The sequence below is a fragment of the Aureobasidium melanogenum genome (genome assembly GCF_000721775.1).
Source record: "Aureobasidium melanogenum CBS 110374 unplaced genomic scaffold scaffold_3, whole genome shotgun sequence".
Taxonomy (NCBI): Eukaryota; Fungi; Ascomycota; class Dothideomycetes; order Dothideales; family Saccotheciaceae; genus Aureobasidium; species Aureobasidium melanogenum.
In genome coordinates, this window is record NW_024470055.1 from 1,152,019 (window position 1) to 1,176,109 (window position 24,091).

The 24,091-nt window shown below is 49.6% G+C and overlaps 4 protein-coding genes across 4 annotated transcripts; 3 read left to right on the top strand and 1 right to left on the bottom strand.

Annotated features, from left to right (window-relative positions):
- Positions 1 to 61: 61 nt before the first annotated feature.
- Positions 62 to 14,911, bottom strand: M437DRAFT_41229 (peptide synthetase; the record flags this gene model as incomplete). The annotated part of the gene is made up of 3 exons (XM_041020344.1): positions 62 to 8,480; positions 8,536 to 8,600; positions 8,654 to 14,911. The coding sequence occupies 3 exons, from the start codon at positions 14,909 to 14,911 to the stop codon at positions 62 to 64; spliced, it is 14,742 nt and encodes a 4,913-aa protein (XP_040883026.1).
- A 1,386-nt stretch (positions 14,912 to 16,297) lies between these two features.
- Positions 16,298 to 20,197, top strand: M437DRAFT_81843 (multidrug resistance-like protein; the record flags this gene model as incomplete). Its single annotated transcript, XM_041027627.1, has 1 exon — positions 16,298 to 20,197. The coding sequence occupies one exon, from the start codon at positions 16,298 to 16,300 to the stop codon at positions 20,195 to 20,197; it is 3,900 nt and encodes a 1,299-aa protein (XP_040883027.1).
- Positions 20,198 to 21,487: 1,290 nt separating this feature from the next.
- On the top strand, positions 21,488 to 22,954 carry M437DRAFT_40356 (L-ornithine N5 oxygenase; the record flags this gene model as incomplete). The annotated part of the gene is made up of 1 exon (XM_041020179.1): positions 21,488 to 22,954. The coding sequence occupies one exon, from the start codon at positions 21,488 to 21,490 to the stop codon at positions 22,952 to 22,954; it is 1,467 nt and encodes a 488-aa protein (XP_040883028.1).
- Positions 22,955 to 23,552: 598 nt separating this feature from the next.
- M437DRAFT_63536 (uncharacterized protein) lies at positions 23,553 to 24,043 on the top strand (the record flags this gene model as incomplete). Its single annotated transcript, XM_041024272.1, has 2 exons — positions 23,553 to 23,706; positions 23,766 to 24,043. 2 exons carry the CDS (start codon positions 23,553 to 23,555, stop codon positions 24,041 to 24,043), a joined length of 432 nt encoding a protein of 143 aa, XP_040883029.1.
- Between the last annotated feature and the right edge of the window lie 48 nt (positions 24,044 to 24,091).

The window sequence follows — 24,091 nt, forward strand, 5'->3', positions numbered from 1 at the left end:
TATTTTATTTTTTCCTTTTCCCTTTTCTCTTCACTCTGCTCCTCATCTTGTTGTTGTGTTATTAGTTCTCGAGCAATCCTCCAATCTCGATCTTCAGCTCTTCGATCAAGCCTTCAGCTTGCTCTACGTCCATCATGTCTTCCCATCCAAACACACCAATGCCAAGCGCACCATCAGCGACAGTTGCCTCAATATCCAGTGATCGCTGTCCAATGTCAGTAAGCGCGTTCAGCGATCTTGGATGTTGGTGACTTACCTTGTACGTCCTCTTCAGATCCTCGCGTTGCAGCTCCTTTGGCACGACAAAGTCGTTAGCAGTGGCATCAGACACATGACTTCGCTTCTCAGTGCGATGTTCTTCTGCCTCTTCATCCATAACGACGGCCTGCTTTTTGGCAGCGTCGTCGTCATTATCGGGCACCTTCACGAAGTTGACGAACGTGTCCACTGTAATTCCCGTCCATGCCTCGATCTCCCACAATCCGACACTGCTATTCTCTGAATTGCCGATGAGCTGCAGATCCTTCTGGATCTGTTTTGCGAGTTCAGCAAGAGATGTCTTTGTCGGCGAGCGTACACGTAAAGGAACGAGGTTCAACGTTGGTGCTGCTAGGCTGGACAGATCTTCCAGATGCGAGCGGTTGGCTAAGTAGATGCCTATGATCACGTCCTCGGCTGTGGGATCGGTGTTGTAGCTGTAGGCTCTTGCGTAAGCTGCGAAGAATACAGACTGGACACTGAGCCCTTGTTTTCTTAATTCGTTCTCAAATTTGGGCATATCGGACATGGCACGAGGGTCATAGACCTCAATGTGGCGGGCTGACGGCGAAAGGTCAGACTCGAGATGTGGTTGTTGTGCGCCTTGAAGATAATCGGTCCAGAATGTCTTCCTTGCAGTTTTGGCATCCGTATCAAGTGATGGAGCAATGAAGTCAGCAAAAGTGACAGAAGACTTCTGTGTCGCAGCAGAGTCTTGCAGATAAGTACCAAGCTCTTGGCTCAGCAAAGACAAACTCACAGCATCGTACAGTGCGTGATGGATCTTGAGGCAGAGTTTGTGAGTATCGTCTGCTTTTTGTGCAGTCAGACGAACGAATGGCTGCTTCAAGGCTGATGACGGCTTCTCCTCGTTGTCCAGGTCCACGAATGAAACAGGACCATCCCGCAACACGAGTTGCAAGAAAGGCATCTCATTGTCTTGAGTTGCGACAAAGACTGTGCGCAACACTGCGTTGTTGGCTACGAGTTTCTGCCATGCCTGCTTGATGCTGTCCATGGCGGTCGACACAGTAGTGACATACTCAAACTCTCCATAGAAGAGTTGTCCGTCAGTAGCTTGCCATGCGCCTAACATGTAACTTTGACCAGCAGTCGCAGGGAGAATCTGCTCGATCTGTTGTTCTTCAAAGCCGAATTGATCAGGTGCGAAACCTTTCTGTGTCATAACATCGGCAGTTGCCTTATCAGCAGTGTCATCTTGAGTCTTGGCCGTCTTCTTGGTGCTCTTGTCTTGTGCCACGAATGCAATCTTTGAAATCGATCCAGCGCGTACAATCTCACTGACTGTGATTCTGACGGCCTTCTTCCGCAGCAAAGCCGAGATCTTGATAGCGTTGATTGAGTCGACGCCCAAGTTCTGGATAGACGCAGTCTTTGAGATCTCGGATTCCGGTGTCTTTGTGACCTTTGCGATAGCTTCCCGCACTACGGATTCAGTCTCTGACCAGTTGTCTTCATTCTCGACGACCTCCTTGCTAGCGTCTGTTGTCTGGTCTGCGGCAGCTTCCACTTGTCTGAAAGCAGATAGGTTACAGACACTTACTTCTTGACCTTGGAATGTCAGAGTAGGCTCATACGGCTTGTCGACAATGGCCTGTAAGACACTATCGAGAGTGCTGAGAAGGCCGTTGACACCGCCTTCGTCAAGTGCGTTGCTCTTGCAAGCAGCACGCCAGATCAGTGAGTCACTGACAACTTCAGCCTCAACAGCTACAGGATAATCAACCTCAGAGGCTCCATTGACAGATTCATAGAGTGTTTGCATCTCGGTATCGTCGCCATCTGGACGTCTCTGGAAGGTGAAGAGCGTGTCGAAGAAAGCATCAGTTTCGTTGGATTGAACTTGTCCTTGACAGGCAGCCTGAATCTGACGTAGCGGGAAGTGCTGATGGTTGGCGATATCAGAAATAGTCGCTTGTATGCTTTGAAGCACATCTTTTCTGGTTCCATGCAGCACAGATCGCATGATGACTGTGTTCATCATCGGGAACATGACTTGCTCGGCAAGTTCGCTGTCACGACCAGCCAAGACAACACCAAACATAACATCCAGAGATTGTACAGTATGAGCGAGTACAAATGCCCACGCTGTCTGACACACGGCTTGCAGAGTTACTCCTTGCTGCTTGCAGAATGATGAAAGGTCGTTGGCGGAAATGTGACTCATCTTCTCTACGCGGTGAGTGACTGTTTCAACATTTTGGTTCTGTGGAAGCTGAGTCTTCTTTGCATCGGTCAAAAGGCTGCGCCAGAACGTGACAGCCTCCTCATCGCTACCATCGAAAGTGTCTTCCAAGATCTCAGCATAGAACGGACGAGGTTCAAACGTGTCACTGTAAGCCTTCGAGATGTCTTGGTGAAGCAGCGAAAGACTGTGACCGTCGTAGAGAGCATGAGCAATCGATAGTACAATGTAGTCACTATCAGGAGTGGAGACCCGTGTCAAACGCAGCTGAGGTTCGGACAAAGCGGCTGATGATACGCTGGAGCTGATCTGCGTCAGATGCTCGTCGATTGCATCTTCACTTGACAGTTTGATAGACTCCAAGCTCAAAATTTCGGGCTTGTGGACAACCTGAGCGAACGTGGCATCCAAGTCTGGATCATCAATCTCAAGGAAACCAGTTCGGAGGATTGGAGAGGCTCCGATCACTGTTTGCCACGCCTTCTCGAGTCTCTCACGGTCTACGTTCTTCGAGATCTTCAAGACGTCATGATTGAAGTAGGCTTTGTAGGACGATTTGATCATCTCTGAGACCAACGCTTCCTGCATCGGGCTGGCTGGAAGAACGCGCTCCAAGTTCTTCATACTGCTGTTTGCGTATGAGGTAAGCTTGCTTTCAAGAGCTTGGAAGGCGCCCTCAGACTTGGTTTTCGAGTTGTCATTCTTGCTGTTGGTCAATCTCGAGACCATCTGCGCGATTGTTTGTGATCGCATGATAGTGCTGACAGGCAGAGCGACACTCTTCTTCTTGAAACGCGATGAGAGCTTTACAGCGTCTACACTGTCCAGCCCGATTTCGAAAATGGAAGTATGTTCATCAACCTCAACCTCCTGCACACCAGCCAGGTTGGCCATCTCCGAGCGGATAATGGAAGCTTCGGGACTCCAATCGAAATTGCGTGTGCCGTTGGTTTGGACTTTGTGTCCCTTCTTGTCTGCACTTTTAGGAAGCGGATCGAAAGTACGGCCAAGACTAGCAGCAGCGTCATCCTCAGGAGACTTGACCATTGCCAAGAAGGCTTGGTGGAACTCATCGATCAATTCCCGAGCCTTCGTCTCGTCGCAAATTGAGGCTTTGGCAGCCAGAGAGATTTTCAGCTCTCCATTGGTAGCCTCCTCCGCCTCGAATGACAATGGGTAATCGGCTTCGAAAGCGTCGTCCGACAAAGGCTTGAGGATCGAGTTGTTAGTGTCGGAGTCGTCAAGGACACCTTGATATACAAGCAACGCGTCGAAGAGCGGCTCTGACCGTCCTTTATTGCACCACTTCGTGATATCGCGAAGGGGTGTATGTTGATATGGCAGAGCATTCGTGTTGAAGTCATGACATCTCTGAACAAGAGTTTGCCATGTGTCTCCTGGCTCACATCTCAGGTAGAAGGGAATGGTGTTGAACAAAGGTCCGATGACCTTCTCAATGCCGTCGAAGTCAATGGAGCGCCCAGAAACGACTGTACCAACAGCACCTTGATAATGCTTTCGCAGAGTAACGATCCAACTTGCTTGAACCAAAGCTTGAACTGTCACGCCCAGAGAGCGACGCAGCTCATCTGCTTGCGACAATATTTCAAGGCTGGCTGTATAAAGTGCGTCTTGACCCGACCCACTCTCGACAAGTGAAGGCATCGCTGTAGGCACAATGTCTTGGAGATGGTCCACCCAGAACTGTTTCGCGCCTTGCACGTTGCGCAGAGGACCGAAGGGCAGGCAACCAACGAAAGGCTTGCCGAACTCGGCTTCTTCAGAAGCGTAAAGCTTGGAGACGTTGTCCATCAACATGTCGAAAGAATTGCCATCGTAGAGCGCGTGATGCAGGTCGACAGATACAAAGCTGTCTGAGCCAGACTGCACAACCACAATCTCAAAAGGTACTGTCAAGTGAGACGTGTTGTACGAGCGCCATTTCTGTTTACGCTTAGCGAAGACGCTATCCACAGTGGCAAGATCGTAGACTTCGAGTGTCCACCATGGAAGATGACCCGTCTTCCTTACAGCTTGTACATATCCGTCATCGGTCTCAACGAAGAAGGTACGCAAGATCTGTGTCCGTTCCATGGCCTGATTGAAGGCTTTCTCGAGTCTCTGCAGATCCACTCCTTGAGCCTTATACTTGAAGCTGTTGAAATAGAGCGCAGAATCACTGGCCAAAGATCTTGAGATGATACCTTGCTGCAAGGGTGTACACGGTGCAATGGCTTCAACATCGTCCACTTTGCAACGAAGAACACGAGTGACCGTACCCAAATGCCTCTGTCGACAGGCAGAGATGACTTGTTTGGCATCAGAAATTTCGCCAGCTGACGCATCTGTAGTTGCAGCGAGCGCTTTCGTCAACCTAGCGATAGTTGAATTCTTGAGGACGGTCGCTACTTGCGCGTTCTTGAAGCCATTTGTCTTGAGCTTCCTGGTGAACTGAATAGCTGAGATGGAACTGAGTCCGAGAGTGAAGATGTTGGACGAAGGCCTGAGGTCATTCTCATCGATCTTGAGAAGCTCGGCAAGGACTCGAGCAATCTTTTGCTCTGCTTCGCTGAGAGACTGTTGATCGTCTGATTGAGTGGCATAACTCTGGATGGCGGTAGTGGGCAAGTCAGCGTAAAGTTGACGAAGAAGCTTCTCTTCCACTTTGTTGTTCACAGACAAAGGAATTCGCTCGATTGGTAGGAAGTGTGTTGGAACCATATATCCAGGCAAGCGGTCTTCGCATGCAGTGCGTGCTGCTTGGATAAGATGTTTGGTTGACTCTGCAGGACACAGCTCTGGCTTGCCTTGTTTCCTGGACTCGTTGATACCAATGAAAGCAATAAGCTGATCTTTCTGCTGTTTCGGGTGTTTTGCGACAACACAGACGGTGTCTTGAATGTCTTGACAACCCTTGATCACTGCTTCAATCTCATCAATCTCGAGTCTCTGTCCTCTGAGCTTGACTTGGTTGTCTTTGCGTCCCAGGAAGTCAATCGATCCGTCGTGGAAGAGACGAACAAGATCGCCGGTTCTGTAGACTCGCTCGCCGAAAGCATCCAAGTAGGGGAAGCAATCTGCAGTAAGCTCGGGACGATTCAGATAGCCTTTTCCTACAAGCTTTCCGGATATACAGAGTTCACCGACAGCACCTCGCAATACAGGAGTCTGCGAGCCAGGCGCCAAGACGTAGGAGCCAACGTTGTCGAATTGCCAGCCGATATTGGAAGGCTTTCCCTCTTTGGGAACAGAAGGGAAGACGGTAACACCGATCGTGCACTCTGTAGGTCCGTAGAAGTTGAAGAGACAACCGACTTCACCCCAAGTATTGATCTGGTCTTGCTTGAGCGCTTCTCCACCAGTGATGAAGACACCCTTGTGCAGGCTAGGAACCAAGGCAGGATCAAGGAGTCTACCAAGAGATGGTGTCAAATCAAGGTGAGTGATCTGCATGGTATCGATAAAGCCCGCAATGTCTTCCAAGATCAGATCTCGAGGAGCACACACCAGACGCATGCCGACGATCCATGTCCAGAACTGCTCCAAGACCGATACGTCGAAGTGATATGAGGCAAACTGTAGCCAGCGAGACTCGTCTGTCCACCTTCCCTTGAACAAGCGTTTGAAGGCCATGACCAATTGAACAGCGTTATCATGGGTGAGTTCACATCCTTTCGGTGTACCCGTAGTTCCAGAAGTGTACAAGACATAGCTGACAGAAGAAGGGGACAGATACTTGACTTGAACCGCTGAAGATGACAATTTGTCTTTCTCTGCCAAGTTGATCAGGTCGACAAGATCGCACTGGGTTGAGTCTACCAGTTCTGAGCGGATCGACTCAGATGTCAGTAGGACTCGAGCCTTCGAGTCTTGTAAGATGAAAGCTTTGCGGGCCGCAGGCGCTGTAGGGTCGATGGCACAGAAGGCACAGCCAGCCTTGAGGATACCGTAGAATGCAAATGATGCTTCTGGACATTTGTCGAATGAAGTCGCAATGATGTCACCAGGTTTGGCACCTCGATCAACTAGGAGATGCGCAATCTTGTTGGCCTCCTCATCCAGTTGGCGGAAGGTCCAGCGTCGACTTGAGATCTGGCCGTCTTCCAGATCGTCTACAAATTCCATGGCGATGCGGTCTGGATGGTCTCTGACCGAAGCCTCAGTCATTTCGTGTAGATATTGGAAGGCCGTCGGAATGATAGAGTCTTTTGGAGGAACGATAGACAGTACCGACTTATCGAGTGTGTCTTCGAACTTCAAGAGATTGGCAACGATAGATTCCATCTGTTGCAATATGATATTACCTTGCTCCAGAGGTATTTGAGTAGGGTCGATCGTCAGCCGAAGACCAAGGCGATTTTCACTGAGTGCTTCCATCTCAAGGGAAACAGCAAGTTCGACCGAAGCCTTCTCGCGTATGATCTTCCACGAGAAATCGGGAGCATCGTCGTTGATAGGCCTTTGGTAAACAAAGAGAGAGTCGAACAAGGCCTCGCTCGGCAGTTCCGCGAACTTCTGAATTCTAGTCAACGGCGTGAACTGATACTTCTGAATGCTGGCATTGTATGACATCAAATCTTGAAGAAGTTGCGTGTCCTCTACTGCAGTATTGCTGGAGACAGGGAGGGTTGTGATGCACGGGAAAGCAGCGTCCATTGTCACGGGAGCGGTGCGGCCAGAGAAGACCACTCCGAACGTCACTTGTGATTCTCCGGTATATGCGCTCAACAGTCGGGCCCAGGCGGCTTGGCCAACTGATTGCATTGAAACACCAAGATCCCGACAGCGGGCTTCTAGCTCATCGCGCTGGATCCCAAAGACCAACTCGACATTAACTGCTTCTGTGCTCGAGGCTCTGAGCGGTGTCAAATTGGGCATGCGAGTGACCGGAGCACCGCTGAGTTTTTGCGACCAGAAGGCACGTTGTTCATCCATGTCAGTCTGACTGCTCGACAGGATGTGACTCAGGGCGCTCTCAATTGACTGTCTTACAGCGACAGAGCCATTGGAGAGAGCAGACTGAAGATCGGTCATAATCAAGCGAAGACTCTCTGCGTCGAAGATGGCGTGATGTGCAGAGAACTGCAGACATCGTTTGCCTTCAACCTCAAGTAAACTCCATCTCCAGGGAGGTAGAGAGAGGCTATCCTTAACAGAGTCTGCGGCCGTTCGTTCCTGCTTCTCAAACGTTGACTTGTCTGCCGAAGAAGCCTGAATCTCTAGTTCAGTGACATCAAACTTATCATAAGTCAGCATGACAAAAGGATGCTCATGGTCGTCAGTATCAATGAACCCGGTTCGCAAGATTTCATGTTGCTCGAGAACCTTAGACCACGCAAGGCCAAGCTTCTGGGCATCGATGTCTGTCTCTACTGCATAGAAAGTATGGTTGAAGTACTGATGCCCACCAGAGTGTGTGTATTCACTCAGCATGCCAGATTGCAAAGGCGTGCAAGGTCTAATGGCAGAAACTCTATCAGAGAGAACCTGATGAGCGTCTAGTGCAACATGGCGATAGCGTTTGTCGAACGCATCAAAGTCAAATGCAGGTGTGTCGGAAGTTGGAGTGTGGGATCGAGTCTGAACAGCTGATGCCAACTGAGAGCATGATGGGCCCTCCATTACGTCGCTGGCTTGTACTGGGAGTCCTTCTTTACGAAGCCGGTTCGCAAGTTGGATCGCACTAATGCTGTCCAAGCCAAGCTTGTAGATTGTTGTGTCCCTTGAGATCTGGTCCTCAGGAGCAGATGATACAGCAGAGAAAGCCGCACGAACTTGCAGCTCAAGTTTCGACCAAGACTCGTTACTGGAGCGTCCAGAATTGGTTTTTCCTTTCTGCTGAACAGCCTCTAAAGACTGCATGTACTCCTCGTCTGGCTTCAAACTGCTAGCCACCAGATTTTTGTCGAAATCGATAAAGTCAGAAATGTCGCTAGAAGGGTATTTTACGCAAGATGCAAATGCAGACAAACACGCTTGATGAAGACTGGCGACAAGTTCATCGTCCAGATAACTCCTAGTGTATGTCAGTTGCGATGATCAGCTTCGATAGAAAATATGCTTGTACTCACCGATTGAAATGCAAGGAAAAGGTATATGATTCGCTAGTCGGCGTGAATTCGACAATGCAAGGGAACTATACCGTGTTAGCCAGAGCGCGAAACTAATTCACTGGTGTTAGTCACTTACATCCATAACTCCCGTTTCCCCCTCAAGAGTCCATAAGTCTGCATCAAGATCTGTCGAAGTCTGCTGCAGGAGGACAAGAGAATCGAACAATCGCTGTCCGTTGGTACCAGCTTGTGCTTGGATGCGACGCAAAGCAGTGAGTTGGTATGGCAGACTCTCAATATTGCTTTTCTGGAGAGCTTTGATGAGGCTCAAATTGCTTTTATGCTTCGACAGATCTGCGCGAAGAGGAATGGTATTGAAGCATGGTGCAACCAAAGACTCGATACCATCGACAGGCACGCTACGTCCACTGACAACATTGCCAAAGCAGATATCCGAGCAACCTTGCGAAGCAGACAATGTCTTCGCCCACGTTGCTTGGATCAGACTTAGCATGGTTGTCGAGTGCTTTGTCAGGAAACTTTCCACTGCATCACGGGAGATGTCAAGCCTGTCAGTGATCGTGTCGAAGCCTTCTCTTGATCTACCGTCGGTTGAAGTATTGAAAGGCTTTGGAATAAATCCTTGCAGATGATCCCCAAAGAACTTATCTGCCTGTTCCACACTCGAAGAAACCATGAAGTCCAGGAAAGGCTTGAATGCGACTGGAGCAGGAAGCGACTGGTCTTTGTATGACTGTTCGACATCGTGCAAAAGGTTAGACATCGCATTGGCGTCGTAGAGAGCATGATGCATGTCGAGTACAAGGTAGACGGCGGAGTCTGCCCTGTAGACCCGGATCTTCCAAGGTGGCAATGTTTCGTGGAGAGGGTCCTCATGAGTTTGTGTAGACTCAAGCAAGGCTGAGGGATCATCGGGCACGGTGTCACACTCTTCCCACGGCAACGTCCATTCTGAGAGTACAGCTTGCACGAAGGGGAACTTTGAGTTTTCAGTCGTAAGAAAAGTCGTCCTCAGGATATCATGCCTTTGCAACATGGTGTCCCAACACGATTTCAGTTTATCAACTGAACCGTGGAGACGGAACAACGTCTTATTTCTGTACGCTGAAGATCCTGATGTATCCTTTGCGGATAGCATTGCCTCTTGCAAAGGTGTGCATGGAAGTACCTGTTGAGCAGTTTGACCATGTTCACGGAGTTGAGATACCACACTCTCACGAAGGTCAGAGCCAATGGCTGTCTCACAGTCCACTGAAGCATGTTCGGTATTCTGCTCTTCACCTTTTGGCTGTGACTCCTGGAGATGAGAAGCTAGCTTGGCAACAGTAGGCCTCTTCAGGATTCGAGATACGTCAAGTTCATAGCCGTACTCACTCCTCAGCTTCGTTGCAAAACGGATTGCTGATACGGAATCGAGTCCCAATGCAAAGAAAGAGGTAGAACGGCCAATTGAGGTAGATGGCGCGCGCAACGTGTCGGCAAGTGCTGAGAGCACCTGTTTCTCGGTCGCAGAGAGCTCACTAGCGTCGCTCTCGTCGTCAAAGCTCTGAGAGTATGCGCTTAGGACATCTACACCGAGTTCTGAGGCGTCATTGGCGAGTCGCCTTCTGTCAATCTTGCCTTGTAAGGTTTGAGGAATAGCCGAGACAGGTACCAACACGTCGGGAATCATGTAAACTGGTAGATGCTCGATGAGGTGTGCAAAAATCGTGGCTATGCTCTTCTTCAACGAGTCATCTGGCTGTAGGATTGAGTACGTATCCTTGGAATGACCACTCGGGATCCAGAAGGCCATCAAACGTTCGTTGTCGGCAGATTTGACAATTTCAATCGCGCAGTCCTGCACATTTTCGACTTGCAGTAGGCATCCAGAGATTTCACCAAGCTCGATTCTTTGCCCACGAATCTTTCTTTGATCATCAGTGCGACCCTGAATCAAGATAGTTCCGTCAGGCAGCAGCCGGCCAAGATCTCCACTACGATAAATGCGGCCATAGCTTGGATGGTTGATGATTTTGCTATCTGTGAGCTCGGGCATGTTTTGGTAGCCACGGAACACCTGCTGGCCACCAAAGCAAAGTTCACCAAGGCCGCCAAGAGGGACCATCCGGAAGTCAGAGTCTTGCGTCAACACGAACGCAGATGTGTTCACAAATGGTGGACCGATATTGTTGATGACATGATCATGTTCAACTGCTGGGTTTACCGTACAGATGTTGGTTGTCTCAGATGGGCCGTAGCCTTGGTAAAGCCCTTTGCCAGCCCAGGCATTGTGAACCTGATGCGTGACAGCCTCTCCAGCAGTGACAAGAAACTGTACTTTCGGTATGTGAGCTGGATTCGTCAATGCCGCTACAGTCGGTGTCATGGAAAGATGTGTAATGCCGAGTTCGTTGATGGCGTTCTCAAGGTCACGGAACAAAACGTCCTTGGATGCCGAGCATAGGCACATGCCGGTGTACCAGGTGAAGAAGATCTCGAACACGCTGACATCGAACGCTTGATTACAGGCTTGAAGTAATCTGGATCCCTTAGGGACGGGATAAATCTTGCTCAAGACCTCAAGGTTGCTAAGTATGTTCTCTTGGGTTACCAGGACTCCTTTAGGCTTGCCTGTAGTGCCGCTGGTGAAGACTGCGTAAGCAATGTCTGTGGGCTCGAATGCAAGCTGAGGACTTGAGTGTGATTGTTTGGAGAAATCGGTAGCAGTGGTATCAATTACATGGCAACTGCTCAAACCAGAAATCATCTGTGTTGTTGAGAAGTCGGTCAAGCAGAATCGCACGTTCGCATCTTCAAGAATTTGGCTGATACGAGCTGGTGGTGTCTCAGGGACTAGAGGCAGGTAACCACAGCCTGCTTTGACGGCAGCAAGAATGGAAACATATAGGGCGACAGATTTCTCCATGCAGATGCAGACAAGCTCGTTGGGCTTAGCACCTTGCGAGACAAGATGGTTGGCTAGCTGATTTGCTTGAGTGTTGAGCTCACCGTATGTCAAACTCTCGACGGTCGAGCTCCCCTTGCGAATATCCTGCGCGAAGACCAAAGCCAAATCATCGGCCATTTCGAGAGCATGAGTTTCAACAAGAGATCCAAGTCCTGCCTTGTATGTGAAGAATTGCGGATCGGGGTTTGCGACTGACAATACTGAGGTAGGAAGCTGACTGCTGAGCTTATTCATGAGGGTGTCAGGTCGTGCTACCACGATTTTGACCAGAGCGTCAAGCTGTTGCAACAAGATCTCGACATGCTGTCTAGGTAGAAGGCTCGATTGGTATGTGGCCTTGGCGTTCACGCCATGCTGAGTAGGTTCGAGCTCCAGTGTCAGGTTGAACTCCAGATAGTCATGTGCCTCCACTAGTTTTAGCAGAGGTTGAGCTCGTGAGTTCGACCGAGCAGTCTCCTGCCATACGAAAATGCTGTCAAAGAGAGCTTCGCCTGGGTTTACTCCGCAGGTCTTCTTGATATCTGCGAGGGAAGTCGTACTGTGCTGCATGATATCTCGATTATCACCTTGGAGGCGACGTAAAGCATCGATGAACCTTCGACACTCTACGGTGTTGATCCGTGAAGGAAGAGTCGACAAAAGAGGCCCGACCATATTCTCAACGTCGACAATAGGTAAGGTTCTTCCAGAGAAGACCGTACCAAATACTACATCCTCTGTACCCATGTACGAACCAAGGAGGACAGCATATGCAGCCTGAAAGAAAACATGTGGACTGCAAGAATGTGTCTGGGCTGCTTCACTTAGTGCTTGCATATCCATCTTGATGGAATACTCAGCGCTTTGTAGGGCCTGTGAGGGTATCGATTTTGGTGACAAGTTGGGTAAGCGGCTGGGAGTGGCACCAGACAGATGATCCCGCCAGAAGTCGAGATGTGATGTCTGGTCTTCGTTTCGCTGAAGGCTGAGGAACTCGTTGACGGCCCCGAATGATGGTCTTTCTGGGATCTCCTTGCCTTGCAACAAGTCGTCCAGATCGTCGAGAATGACTTCCACTGACCATTGATCATACAGCGCATGGTGAATGTTCATAATGAGCTCTATGCCAGCATCAGATTTCCTGTATTGAAACAGAAGTGGTCTCAGAAGCGTCTCTTTATCCGTGATAGACCATCCGCCGGTTTGTGACTCGCCACGCGCAACTTGTGAGGCAGCCATACTCTTCCATACAATTTGAGCGTAGGAGCAGTGAGAACTTGCAGATACGCAAAAGCCAGATCTCAAGGCAGCATGTTTCTCGGCTAACGTATATAACGCTTGACGCAGTCTCTCGAAAGGAATGGCTGAAGCCACTGTGAATCGGAGCTCGTTACAATATGCTTGGGGCTGCCTTGCTGTCTCGACCAGCATGGCATCTTGGAGTGGCGTACACGGAAGGATATCCTCTATGCTGTCGACAGCTGTTCCAGATTCGAACGTTGCTTCGACATTCGATCTCAGCTCGCTGACAATGCTTTCCCACTCTCCAGCGTCGTGTTCGCGAACGCCATCAGAAGAAGCCTTGGTTTGAAGCAATTGATCAAGAGCAAGCACATTAGACACCGAGAGCAGCTCAAGGGCGCTAATTTCAGCATAACCTTGCTTTCGCAGCTCAGAAGCAACTTGAATTGCTCTCAGCGAGTCCAGTCCAGCAGCCCCGAGATCAGTATTCTGGTCAATGGGAACGCCAAGCACGCTTTGTATTGAGCGCGCTACATTGTTAGCACTTTCAGATACATCAGAACGCTCTGCTGATGTCTCTGGGGCCTTCGAACTGTAATCGCTTTCCAGCTTCTTCTTGTCGACCTTGCCTGACGGAAGATAAGGGAAATCCTCGAGTAGGACGATATCGTTAGGTAGCATATAAGCCGGAAGCCACTTTTGACAAGCGCTCTTGATATCTTCCGGAGCGAGTTTGTCAGAGTCACCGATGCAGAAAAGGATCAGAAGACCAGATATAACGCTTGCAACTACTGCGTGACACCCAGCAGCCTTTGATGCGGCATGCTCAATCTCTCCTAGCTCGACGCGCTGACCTCTCAGTTTGACCTGACCACTCGAGATACGTCCATGGCATTCCAACGTGCCATTACGATGGAGGCGAGCTTTATCACCCGTACGGTAAAGGTCACCATACTTTGGATGAGATACAAAAGCTGCTCTGGTTTGCTCGTCTCGATTGAGGTAGCCATCCGCTAGCTGATATCCGCCCACAACGAGCTCACCAATCTCGCCTATCGGCAAGACCTCAATCTCGCTAGCGTGCTTAGCAGATTCTGCTGGCTTTACGATGAAACAAGAGACTGTGTCCAAGGGGATACCGATGGTGCCAGCAGGCAAATCTGCTGCAAATTTTGGCTGCAGGGTACAATGAATGGCAGCCTCGGTGGGACCGTACATGCCGTACAAGATACCAGGCCGTTCGTCTGAACCGCCAAATTGTTGAATGACCGGCGTGTTGAGCATCTCGCCAATTGTGAGAAGCGTCCGTAGGGTGGGCACATTGTCCCTCGTACGGACGAGACTGGCAGCGACTGATGGCGTGAGTTCTGCAGCATCTATGTTTAATGAAGTAATCGTTCCAGGAAGATCACTAAGCAGGCGGCTGCGTTCGACAGAGACCAGTGTAGATCCACGATACCATGGGAAGAAGATCTCAAATACACTGACGTCGAACGTTGGACTTGCAAATTGAAGGAACCTGGAGAACTCTGGGATGAATCTATTATGTGCCAGGAGAGATTGTGTCACTGCCCGATGTGACAGACAGACCGCTTTCGGCAGACCAGTGCTACCCGAGGTATACATGATGTAGGCGAGCGAGGAAGTATCAGGACAGGCCAATTCATGCTCAAGCGTTTCTGATGTGGTAGAGGAGTTGGGTCCCGACTTTCCATCATCCACAGCAAGAATAACAACGTTCTCCAAGTCTGGCAGTTTTGAACGCATGGTGGTAGTCGTCAAGAGAATACTGGCCGAAGTATCCTGCAATATGAATTTCAGTCTGTCTTCTGGCACATCCAGATTCAAAGGACAGAATGCAGCTCCTGATTTGAGGATCGCCAATTGCGAAATGTACAAAGATGTACATTGCGGAATATAAATGGGCACAATTCCAGGTGTCTTCTGTGAATTTCGGCGGTTGACCTCAGTAATTCGCGATGCTAGATGTTCTGCTTCCCGGTGCAGGTCCGCGTAAGATAATGTGCTCTTCTCATCACTCGCGTCCAAGTATTCAAGGGCAATGCCGGGAGTCTCAGGTCCTGATATAAGTTCGTGAAGTAGCCCAGGACCTTCCAGTCTGGTTGGTATGGGGTTGAGAATGGACAATGTCTCGTCCATTCTGAGTGTTGTTTCGTCGCCTGAAAGAGTTCTTGCCGGCATATTATTGATTAAGGGTGTAAGTCGTAGTGCTTAAGTCTATGATAAAAGATACCAGCAATGGATTGTGTTCGTTATACCAAAGTAAGATCAGATGGGAGCAATCAATCCAGCAAGAGCTAAGAAGTGTGGTTGGGCTCTTGCAAGTCGACTTTGCTTGAACTCTTGTTCCGACGGCGGCATGCTATTCAAGTGTTAGACCATGTCGACTCATGCCTCACACGAAATCTACACGAGGAAAAGTCGACCGACGATCAAGAACTGACGACTTCAATCACGACCAAATTAAGCCCGCCACTAGCAAGCTTAGGGCAGCGCTCGTGCGTTGTCGCAGTCAAAGGAAACTGCCGAGGTCGGTGGCCAGCGACTTCTCACTCAAACTTGCTCTTCGCACGTACGGAATATGGATGACAATTGCTTGCTGTCGTATGTGCTTACGAAAGTGGTCATCATGCGGTGCCTAGATCTAAACATTCGCCTTCGAACAGGTGGTGATGTTCATCCGGTATCCGGCATGTTTAAAGGGACAAGGCAACGCGGAGTAAAGTCTCGGAGATTTCAAATCGTCATGATCTTGCATCACGATTTACAGCGACAGTCAGTCAACGGCCATTGCACATCGAACCTTGCTTCGCGGCGCGTTTACGTCGCTTAACTTGTCTACCGTGGTGTTGCACATCTGACATGGACAAAAGATTTTTTACAAGGGTGTTGATTTGGGAGTAGGGCGCCAATTGCTTGGAAAAAATTTATCTGATCCTCTGAGCCCCTTCATCTGATAATGATAATCTAAGCGTTATGACGATCATCGCTAGCTGAGGTTAGCCACTGACGACAGAGTCAGGTCGTGCGGATCTGATACCGTGCCTTGGCTGCTCACCGTCACGAAAACGACGCTTCCAAATGCAAAAGTGATGCTTCAACGCTTTCCTTAGTTCAATGATTGACAAGTGTCAGTATGTCACTGGCGTCAGTCCTACACGCTTGCTAATAAGCAGCCATGTCTACGCGTCGTAAAACAATTCCGACTTGCCGAGATGTGAGTGATCGTCGGATACGATGATGGGCAAGGCAACTAAACCACAGCGTGGGTGTGGACGTGGAGCCTCGGGTGTCAAGTCTCAACACTGCACGTTCTTGATCCAGAAAACTTCTCCTTTGCCATAACTTGCGCATGGTTCTTGCTAACCACCCCACGTGTTGGCCGTATGTTCTGAGGTGTTGTCATTTTACGAGTACGGATGGTTTGAAGGCTTGAAGTTTAAGGTGGCTTCTTCTACAAAAAAGGAACTTCGTTGCCAGAAAACCTTCGCACGTTTTGTTTGAAAACGCCATTCAACCTGCACCACTTGGAAGAGGTAACCAACTACAATAGTGCCTCACATCACAATGCCCTCTGCCATTGGCAGGCGCAGGCGGTCCTCAGCTGGCCATGGACGAACGCGACCTTCGACAGCCAACGTTGAAACAGAAAGCAACTTCGAGGCCACTACCATGAATTCTGCGCAACCGCGTTCATGGCATACCAATTTCGTCTTCATCTCTCGCAAATTGATCCAGCAGATTCTTGGTAAAAACCCGTTCAAGAGCTCATACGTCGACCTATACAAGCTTGTCAACGACAAAGAGTCGAGATTAATTCTATGGGCTGGTATCCTACTGGCGATAGCCGCTGGCACCCCGCTACCCATCATTGGTTATATCTTCGGACAGATCATCACCTCCTTCCCACCTCCGGAACATGTCCTGCTTAATAGGCTATACGAACTCATTGGTGTAGCATGTGGTTACTTCATAGTCACTACTGGCTACGCAATCGCATGGGGCTTGACTGGAGAAAGGATCTCACGTCGCTTCCGAGAGGCCCTCGTTGAGCGTCTGCTAGGTCTCGAGCAAGCCTATTTCGATATCAACGACCCGGATATCACGAATCTCCTGACTGAAAAAATCGAAGCGATACAGATAGGAACATCTGAAAAAGTCGGTATCTTCATACAATCGATAAGCTATTTCGTCGCCGCCTTTGTCGTTGGATTCATCTTGAATGCCGAACTCACTGGAATACTGTTCGCCGCTGTTATACCTATCATGAGTCTGATTGTGATTATTGGTTCCTCCAGAGTCGCAAAGTATACGAAAGCAGCCGCTCAGTATAGTGAGGCTGCCGGAAGGATCGCCGAGAGTGCCATTCATGCTGTCAAGGTCGTTCAAGCTTTTGGTATGGCCGATAATCTCAGCAAAGAACACTATCGCCTGCTCAAACTGTCTGCAAGATACGCCATCCGGAAATCTTTCTCTTCTGCACTTATGCTTGGCATGGTCTATTTCACAGCCTACAGTGCCAATGCACTTGCTTTCTGGGAAGGCTCGCGACTGGCTGCGGCATCAGGCACAGACAATGCTGGTACTGTGTATGCTGTGGTCTTCTTGATCATTGATGCGTCATTCGTCGTTGGCCAATTTGGCCCTTTCCTTGGTGCCTTTGCAACTGCTGCAGCTGCTGGCGAAAGCATCTACGAGATTCTTAATCAACCACAATCAGAGATCAACGTCTACTCCGAAAGTGGACAGGAAGCTACCGAGGATGACATGAGAGCTGACCTGAACTTCCGAGGAGTTACTTTCGTGTATCCTGCCAGAACAACAGCTCGTGCCCTGGACGAATTAAACCTCACTCTCAAAGCTGGACAGATGAACGCCATTGTCGGTACAAGTGGTTGCGGCAAGAGTACACTTGTATCCTTGCTTTTACGACTATACGACATATCATCTGGCACATTGACGATAGGAGAGCATAATATCAAGGACTTCAACGTGAGAAGTCTGAGAAGATACACGGCGCTGGTTGACCAAGACTCTGTCTTGTTTTCCGGCTCGGTTCTTGATAATATTAGCTATGGACTCGGAGAACATGAACTGTCTGAGGAATCTGTTTTGGAGAGATGTACCGAGGCTGCCAAAGCTGCTAACCTGGATTTTGTCGACTTCTTACCTCAAGGGATTCACACTCGTATTGGTAACGGCGGTTACACTCAGCTGTCGGGAGGACAAACCCAGAGAATTTGCTTGGCTAGAGCCCTAGTCAAAAGACCTGCTTTGCTTCTGCTCGATGAGCCGACTGCGGCTCTTGACGCAAACAGCGAAAGACTCATTATGGATGCTGTAAAATCCGTGGCCGCATCAGGCACAACAGTGGTCATGGTAGCACATCGACTCTCTACTGTATCCGACTCGCCAAATATCGTGCTTATGGGTGCGGGCAAGGTTATTGAGCAAGGCAACCATGACGAACTCATGCAACTGGAAGGCGCTTACAACAATCTCATTAAGGCTCAACAACTCAATGATACGGACGATTCGTCTGAAGAGGTTTCACCAGCATCCGCCAGTCAGACTGTAAAGCGAGAGGCCTCTAAATCCGAGGACACCTCCGCTTCGAGCGATTCTGCCATGTTATCTCCAGAGGTGGATAAGGAAGAAACACCCACCAAGAAGACTGGCTTCTGGAAACTTCTTTTGAGATGCCTTCGCCTGGCCAAACCCGACTCTCCAATCATCGCCTTAGGACTTTCTGCCTCGATTATATCTGGTGGTATCATCCTCGGTGAAGCCATCGTGTTCGGTAACCTCATCTCTGTGTTGAACAATACAGAAAGCCCGAACTTCCGTAACAGAGCAGATTTCTTCTCTCTTATGTTCTTCATCCTAGCACTGATTGCTTTCTTCTCCTACTCTGGTAACGGATCCTGCTTCGGCCTTGTGTCCTCACATTTTGTGGCTAAGGTTCAACATATTTCTCTCCGCAGCATCTTGCGACAGGATATGCAGTGGTTCTCAGGTCGGTCAGTGTCATCGCTCATGACTAGTCTCAACTCGGATGCAGGTCAACTGGCTTGTTTGTCTGGAGTGGCCATTGGTACCATCTTTACAGTATGCGTGTCTGTCACTGGCGGCATTATTCTTGCCCATGTGGTGGCTTGGAAGATTGCTGTTGTCTTGCTAGCTGCCGTGCCTGTCATGATCACGGCTGGCTATGTCAGACTACGCGTGCTCGCTCTGGCAGAGAACAGACACAGATCTGCATACAATGATGCTGCTTCCATCGCCGCCGAAGCATGTCGAGGTATCAGGACGATTGCTTCCCTTGGAAGAGAGCGCGGTGTTTCCGAAACCTTCAAGGCTGCAGTGAAGGAGCCATACGAGAAGGGAATCCGATTTACCCTCATCACAAACACATTGCTCGCCTTGAGTTTCTCGATCACTTACTTCGTTTATGCCCTTGCCTACTGGTGGGGAGCCAAGCAAGTGAGGAACGGCAGCTACAGTGAACTGGACTTCTTCATCGTCTTACCTGCTCTTCTCTTCTCTGCACAAAGTGCTGGTCAGATTTTCAGTCTGTCCCCAGAAATGTCGCGAGCTGGAATTGCTGCCCGAAACGTGTTCGGACTGCACGATCAGCAGCCAACTATTGTAGATGGCAACATCAAGCAGCATGATTCATCAAGCGATGTCCCAACTCTGACAGAGAAGAAGGATACTTCTCTCGGCGGTTGGATCGAATTCAAGGACGTCAGTCTGTGTTACCCATCCAAGCCGCAACACCCAGCACTTCAAAACATCAACATTTCCATCAAGCCAGGCGAGTTTATTGCACTTGTTGGTCCTAGTGGAGCAGGCAAGTCTACTATTGTCTCACTTTTGCAACGCTTCTACGATCCCACGACTGGCAGCGTGCAGCTCGATGGACAGGACATCCGCGAGGTCGCCGTGTCACAGCATAGAGGTCGATTGGGGCTGGTACCTCAAGAGCCAGACCTCTTCCCTGGGTCCATCTCGTATAACATTGGTCTGGGCGCAGCACCAGGCCAGGACGTGTCACAAGCCGACATCGAAGAGATTTGTGCCAAATGTGGTATTCACGACTTCATCATGAGTTTGCCAGAAGGTTATAGCACAGAGTGCGGTACCAATGGTTCAAAGCTGTCTGGTGGTCAGAAGCAGCGTGTTGCTGTTGCTAGAGCACTGATCAGATCGCCAGAAGTACTTCTCCTGGATGAGTATACTTCTGCTCTGGATGCTCATTCCGAGCAACAGATCAAAGAGGCCGTTGACGGGGCCAGTGTGGGCAGAACTACGATTGTGGTTGCACACAGACTGTCTACGGTACAACACGCCGATAGAATATTCGTGTTTGATAACGGACGTATCTTGGAGGTTGGAAGTCATGCTGAGCTTGTTGCTCAAGGAGGCTTGTATGCCAGTATGGTCAAGGCACAGACACTGGCTTAGTGTGTTGGGTTATCTCGTAGAGGTTGCTACTATATCATGTCGCTATGTTCTGCATATTTTGATCTGTTTTTGTATGTCAAACTAGCGAGGAGTTTTAGGAAGGATCAAAAAGATCCCAAATTAGGCAGGTGTTATTTGGACAAATACAACGGTACCTTTTCGTCGTTTCACAGAATGCAGGGGCTTTCCACGAGGTAGACACGCCACGGCTATCAAGCCATGTATACAGATCAACATTCGTGCCCTACTCTCAATCCCCAACAGAAACAGTGAAACGCGAGTTCTGTCCGCCATGGTGTGGTGGTGGGACAGAGGGCAGATGGCCCACAGTCTGTGCGGTCTTGGAAGCGGATCTGATAACTTTGTTTCGGGAACCAGCGGTGACGAGGAGCAAGGATACGGGCTCCGATGACGGCGGGCGTTCTTGGCCTGATCATATTATCAGATCAGATCATATCAGATTATTATTCTACAGTGGTGTCAAGGCTGATATTCATGGCAGCGAAAGAGGGTATTGCTGATGGCTCGGTCGAGTGCAATCTGGCCTGCAAACGGCAGCATCTTTATACACCAACCTACGCTCCTTCCGCGTTTTGACAGAAGTCAATGGTAACGCTGAGTTTTCGTGACAAGTGGGCCTGTGGATACATCTCACCGGTCCCTTGCATGGTGCAGCTAGTTAAAGGTCCGTGATTCGCGCAGTGGTTCGACCCCCGCCATGCACGTCGGGAATTGATCCTTGATCAGTAAATGATGATCTGATTAGACGAGTTTAATCAGATTAGATGCAGAGTTTTCACGCTGGGGCCGTTGGCACCACGCGAAAGCCAAGGCGCGATGCAGCGACCATGATGGTTTGTTCATGACAAAGACATTGCGAGCACTGACGCAGCAAAAAGCCAACATGAGATGATCGTGTCTGGCCTCTCGACCGAGCTTGCGACGACGAGGCGGAAACGCAGGCAATAGATAGAGCCAATGGACCGCTGTCAGCGACATGTTTTTTTCCCGCATCTTGTGATTCTTTTGCCATCGTCGTTTTGTCGTTCCTGTTGTCCGTCAACGATCCTGTCGTCATACATCAGTGAAAGTTAATGATTGCGTGGATGGGTTAGGCTTTATGGTATACGACGGACATAACGCATGTGAGTCGTCACCCGAACTTTCCCTGGCTGACGCTTCCGCCTTTTTCCTTTGGTACCTATATTGCGAAGAACGACTGTATTCAAGAAATAGAGTACCGTTTATGCATTTTCGATTCAATCATCCACGAAAGACGAAAACCACTTTATGTCCCGACTGACACAAAGCAAAGAACAAGATCAAGCAATTATACACGATACAATGGCACCCCACGCCGACATTTCAGAAATTGCTCTCGAGAGCTCACCAGAGCGCAATGCCTCCCCATGGAAGACACACCTCCAACCGACACCGCAGAACGACGTACACGATGTAATCTGCCTAGGCTTCGGTCCTGCCTCGCTAGCAATTGCAGTTGCCCTCCACGACGCGACAAAGCAGACGGGCAAGCAGCCACCACAAGTCAGGACACAGCCCAAGATCGGCTTCCTCGAGAGACAAGAGTCGTTCGCATGGCACGCCGGCATGCAGATTCCCGGTGCAAAGATGCAAATCTCCTTCATCAAGGACATGGCCACCATGCGCAACCCTCGCAGCGAGTTCACCTTCCTCAATTACCTGCACGAGAACGACCGTCTGGTGCAATTCACCAACCTCAGCACCTTCCTACCCCGTCGCATTGAGTTCGAGGACTATCTCCGCTGGTGCGCTGGCTGGTTCCAGAACCTGGTTTCATATGGTCAAGAGGTGGTCGATATCTCGCCTGACACCAAGGCTAAGAGTGCAGAGGGTGTTACAACATGGACAATCACATCTCGCAATGTGCACACAAAAGAGCTGAGCTACCGTCGCACGAAACGTGTCGTCGTTGCTGTTGGTGGTCACCCCAGAATCCCTGACGCCTTTCCTCAACACCACCCTCGTGTCGTTCACTCGTCACAATACTGGACCCTCTCGTCTCACATCTTCCGTGATCGCAACGCTCCTCTCAAGATCGCCGTCATTGGCTCTGGTCAATCCGCTGCCGAGATCTTCATGAACCTGCCCAGCCAGTTCCCCAACTCCAAGGCCTACCTCATGATCAGAGGTGCCGCCCTCAGACCTTCAGACGACTCGCCTTTTGTCAACGAAGTCTTCGACCCTGAACGTACCGACGACACCTTCGGCCAAGACCCCGAGACCCGTGCCGCTGCCATCAAGATGGACAAGGCCACTAACTACGGAGTCGTTCGTCTCGAGCTGCTGGAACACATGTACGATGTCCTCTACACACAACGTCTTACCCACGGCGACGACGAAGAGAAATGGCCTCAGCAATTGCTCAACTACCGCGAAGTCGAGAGTGTGACTGACTTGCCCAACGACCGCTTGCGTCTACACATCAGAAACGACACTGCAAAGCACAGATGTCGCAAGGCTCCTACACAAGAGTCTTTGGATGTGGATCTGGTCATGATTGCTAGCGGATACAGAAGAGACTTCCATGAGCAATTGTTGTCAAAGGTCAGACCTATGATGCCTGGTGGTGACAAGCCTGGTCAGAAGTGGACTGTCAACCGCGAGTACAAGGTTCAGTTCGAGCCCGGCACTGTCGCCAAGGATTCTGGTGTCTGGTTGCAGGGATGTAATGAGAGCACCCACGGTGTAAGTCTTGATCCTATTTTCGATTCATAAATCCTACTAACATGCCCCACAGTTGAGCGACTCTCTTCTCTCTGTCCTAGCCATCCGTGGTGGTGAGATGGTTGAATCCATGTTTGGCAACCAATAGAGGATCAGCACCTCGAAATGATACCCCGACCTCGTTGTCATAGGCATTCTTCTTTACGAAGAAGGATCAAATTCATAAACACAAATCACAATAATTAACAATATAGAGGATATCAATAGCGATGGCGTTTGTTTATAGTTGTACAATACTTGGTCAAGAAGATCTTCTTCTCTTTGGTACATAGATGTTTCCTGTACTAATACGTCTCATCAACTTCATTCACTTTCGTTTCTGGCCTGTGTCGTCGTCCTGGCCTGTGTCGTCGTCCTGGCCTGTGTCGTCGTCGCCTTAACTGGTATCGCCGTCCTGGCTTACATCGTCGTCTTGTCGCTTATATCGACGAGCTGTGAAGCTGGCTACAATTCCATCTCGTCCGACATCTTCTACGCCGTCGCCTTGACTCTCAACGAATTTCGCTTGTTCAACCATCACCGCTTCAACTATCATTGTCTGCACCGTCAACATACACAGTAACATACACGATAATAAGATACGCAAATAATGAATAACCAAAACACCCTACCTCTTCGCCCTCATCGCCCTGTTTCCTCTTCCGCTCCCGTCAACAACTTAGCACCACCACAGCCCTCTCAACCAACAAGTACTGTTCAAGAACCGAAAAAGGCCAAACGCAAACTACGTGCCCAGATCTTTGGTAAGCCATTTATCTATCTGATCAGTCCATCGTTTCTCATTATGCTAAAACCTTAATAGCTAAGCTTTCACTTGTGAAGCCGAAGATGAAAGCCGCAATTGTCACTTCGATTACATATGGAGAGTGTTATGCTCATATCATTGATGAGGAGGAGAAAGTGAGGTACTCTAGCATGGCACAAGAAAGCATCAAAGCCGCGCTGAAGGTTCTATTGGCACTTGTTGAGGAGGACGTTCTCAGGTTGGGTGGCGCGAAAGGGATGAAAGAGGTGGAACTGGGGGAGAGTGATGGAGAGGAGGAAGAAGAGGAGGTGGATTACGAGATCGAAGCTGATTAAACGAGGAGTAATATGATTAAAGAGAGTACAGTGAGGGCTGTAGGCATA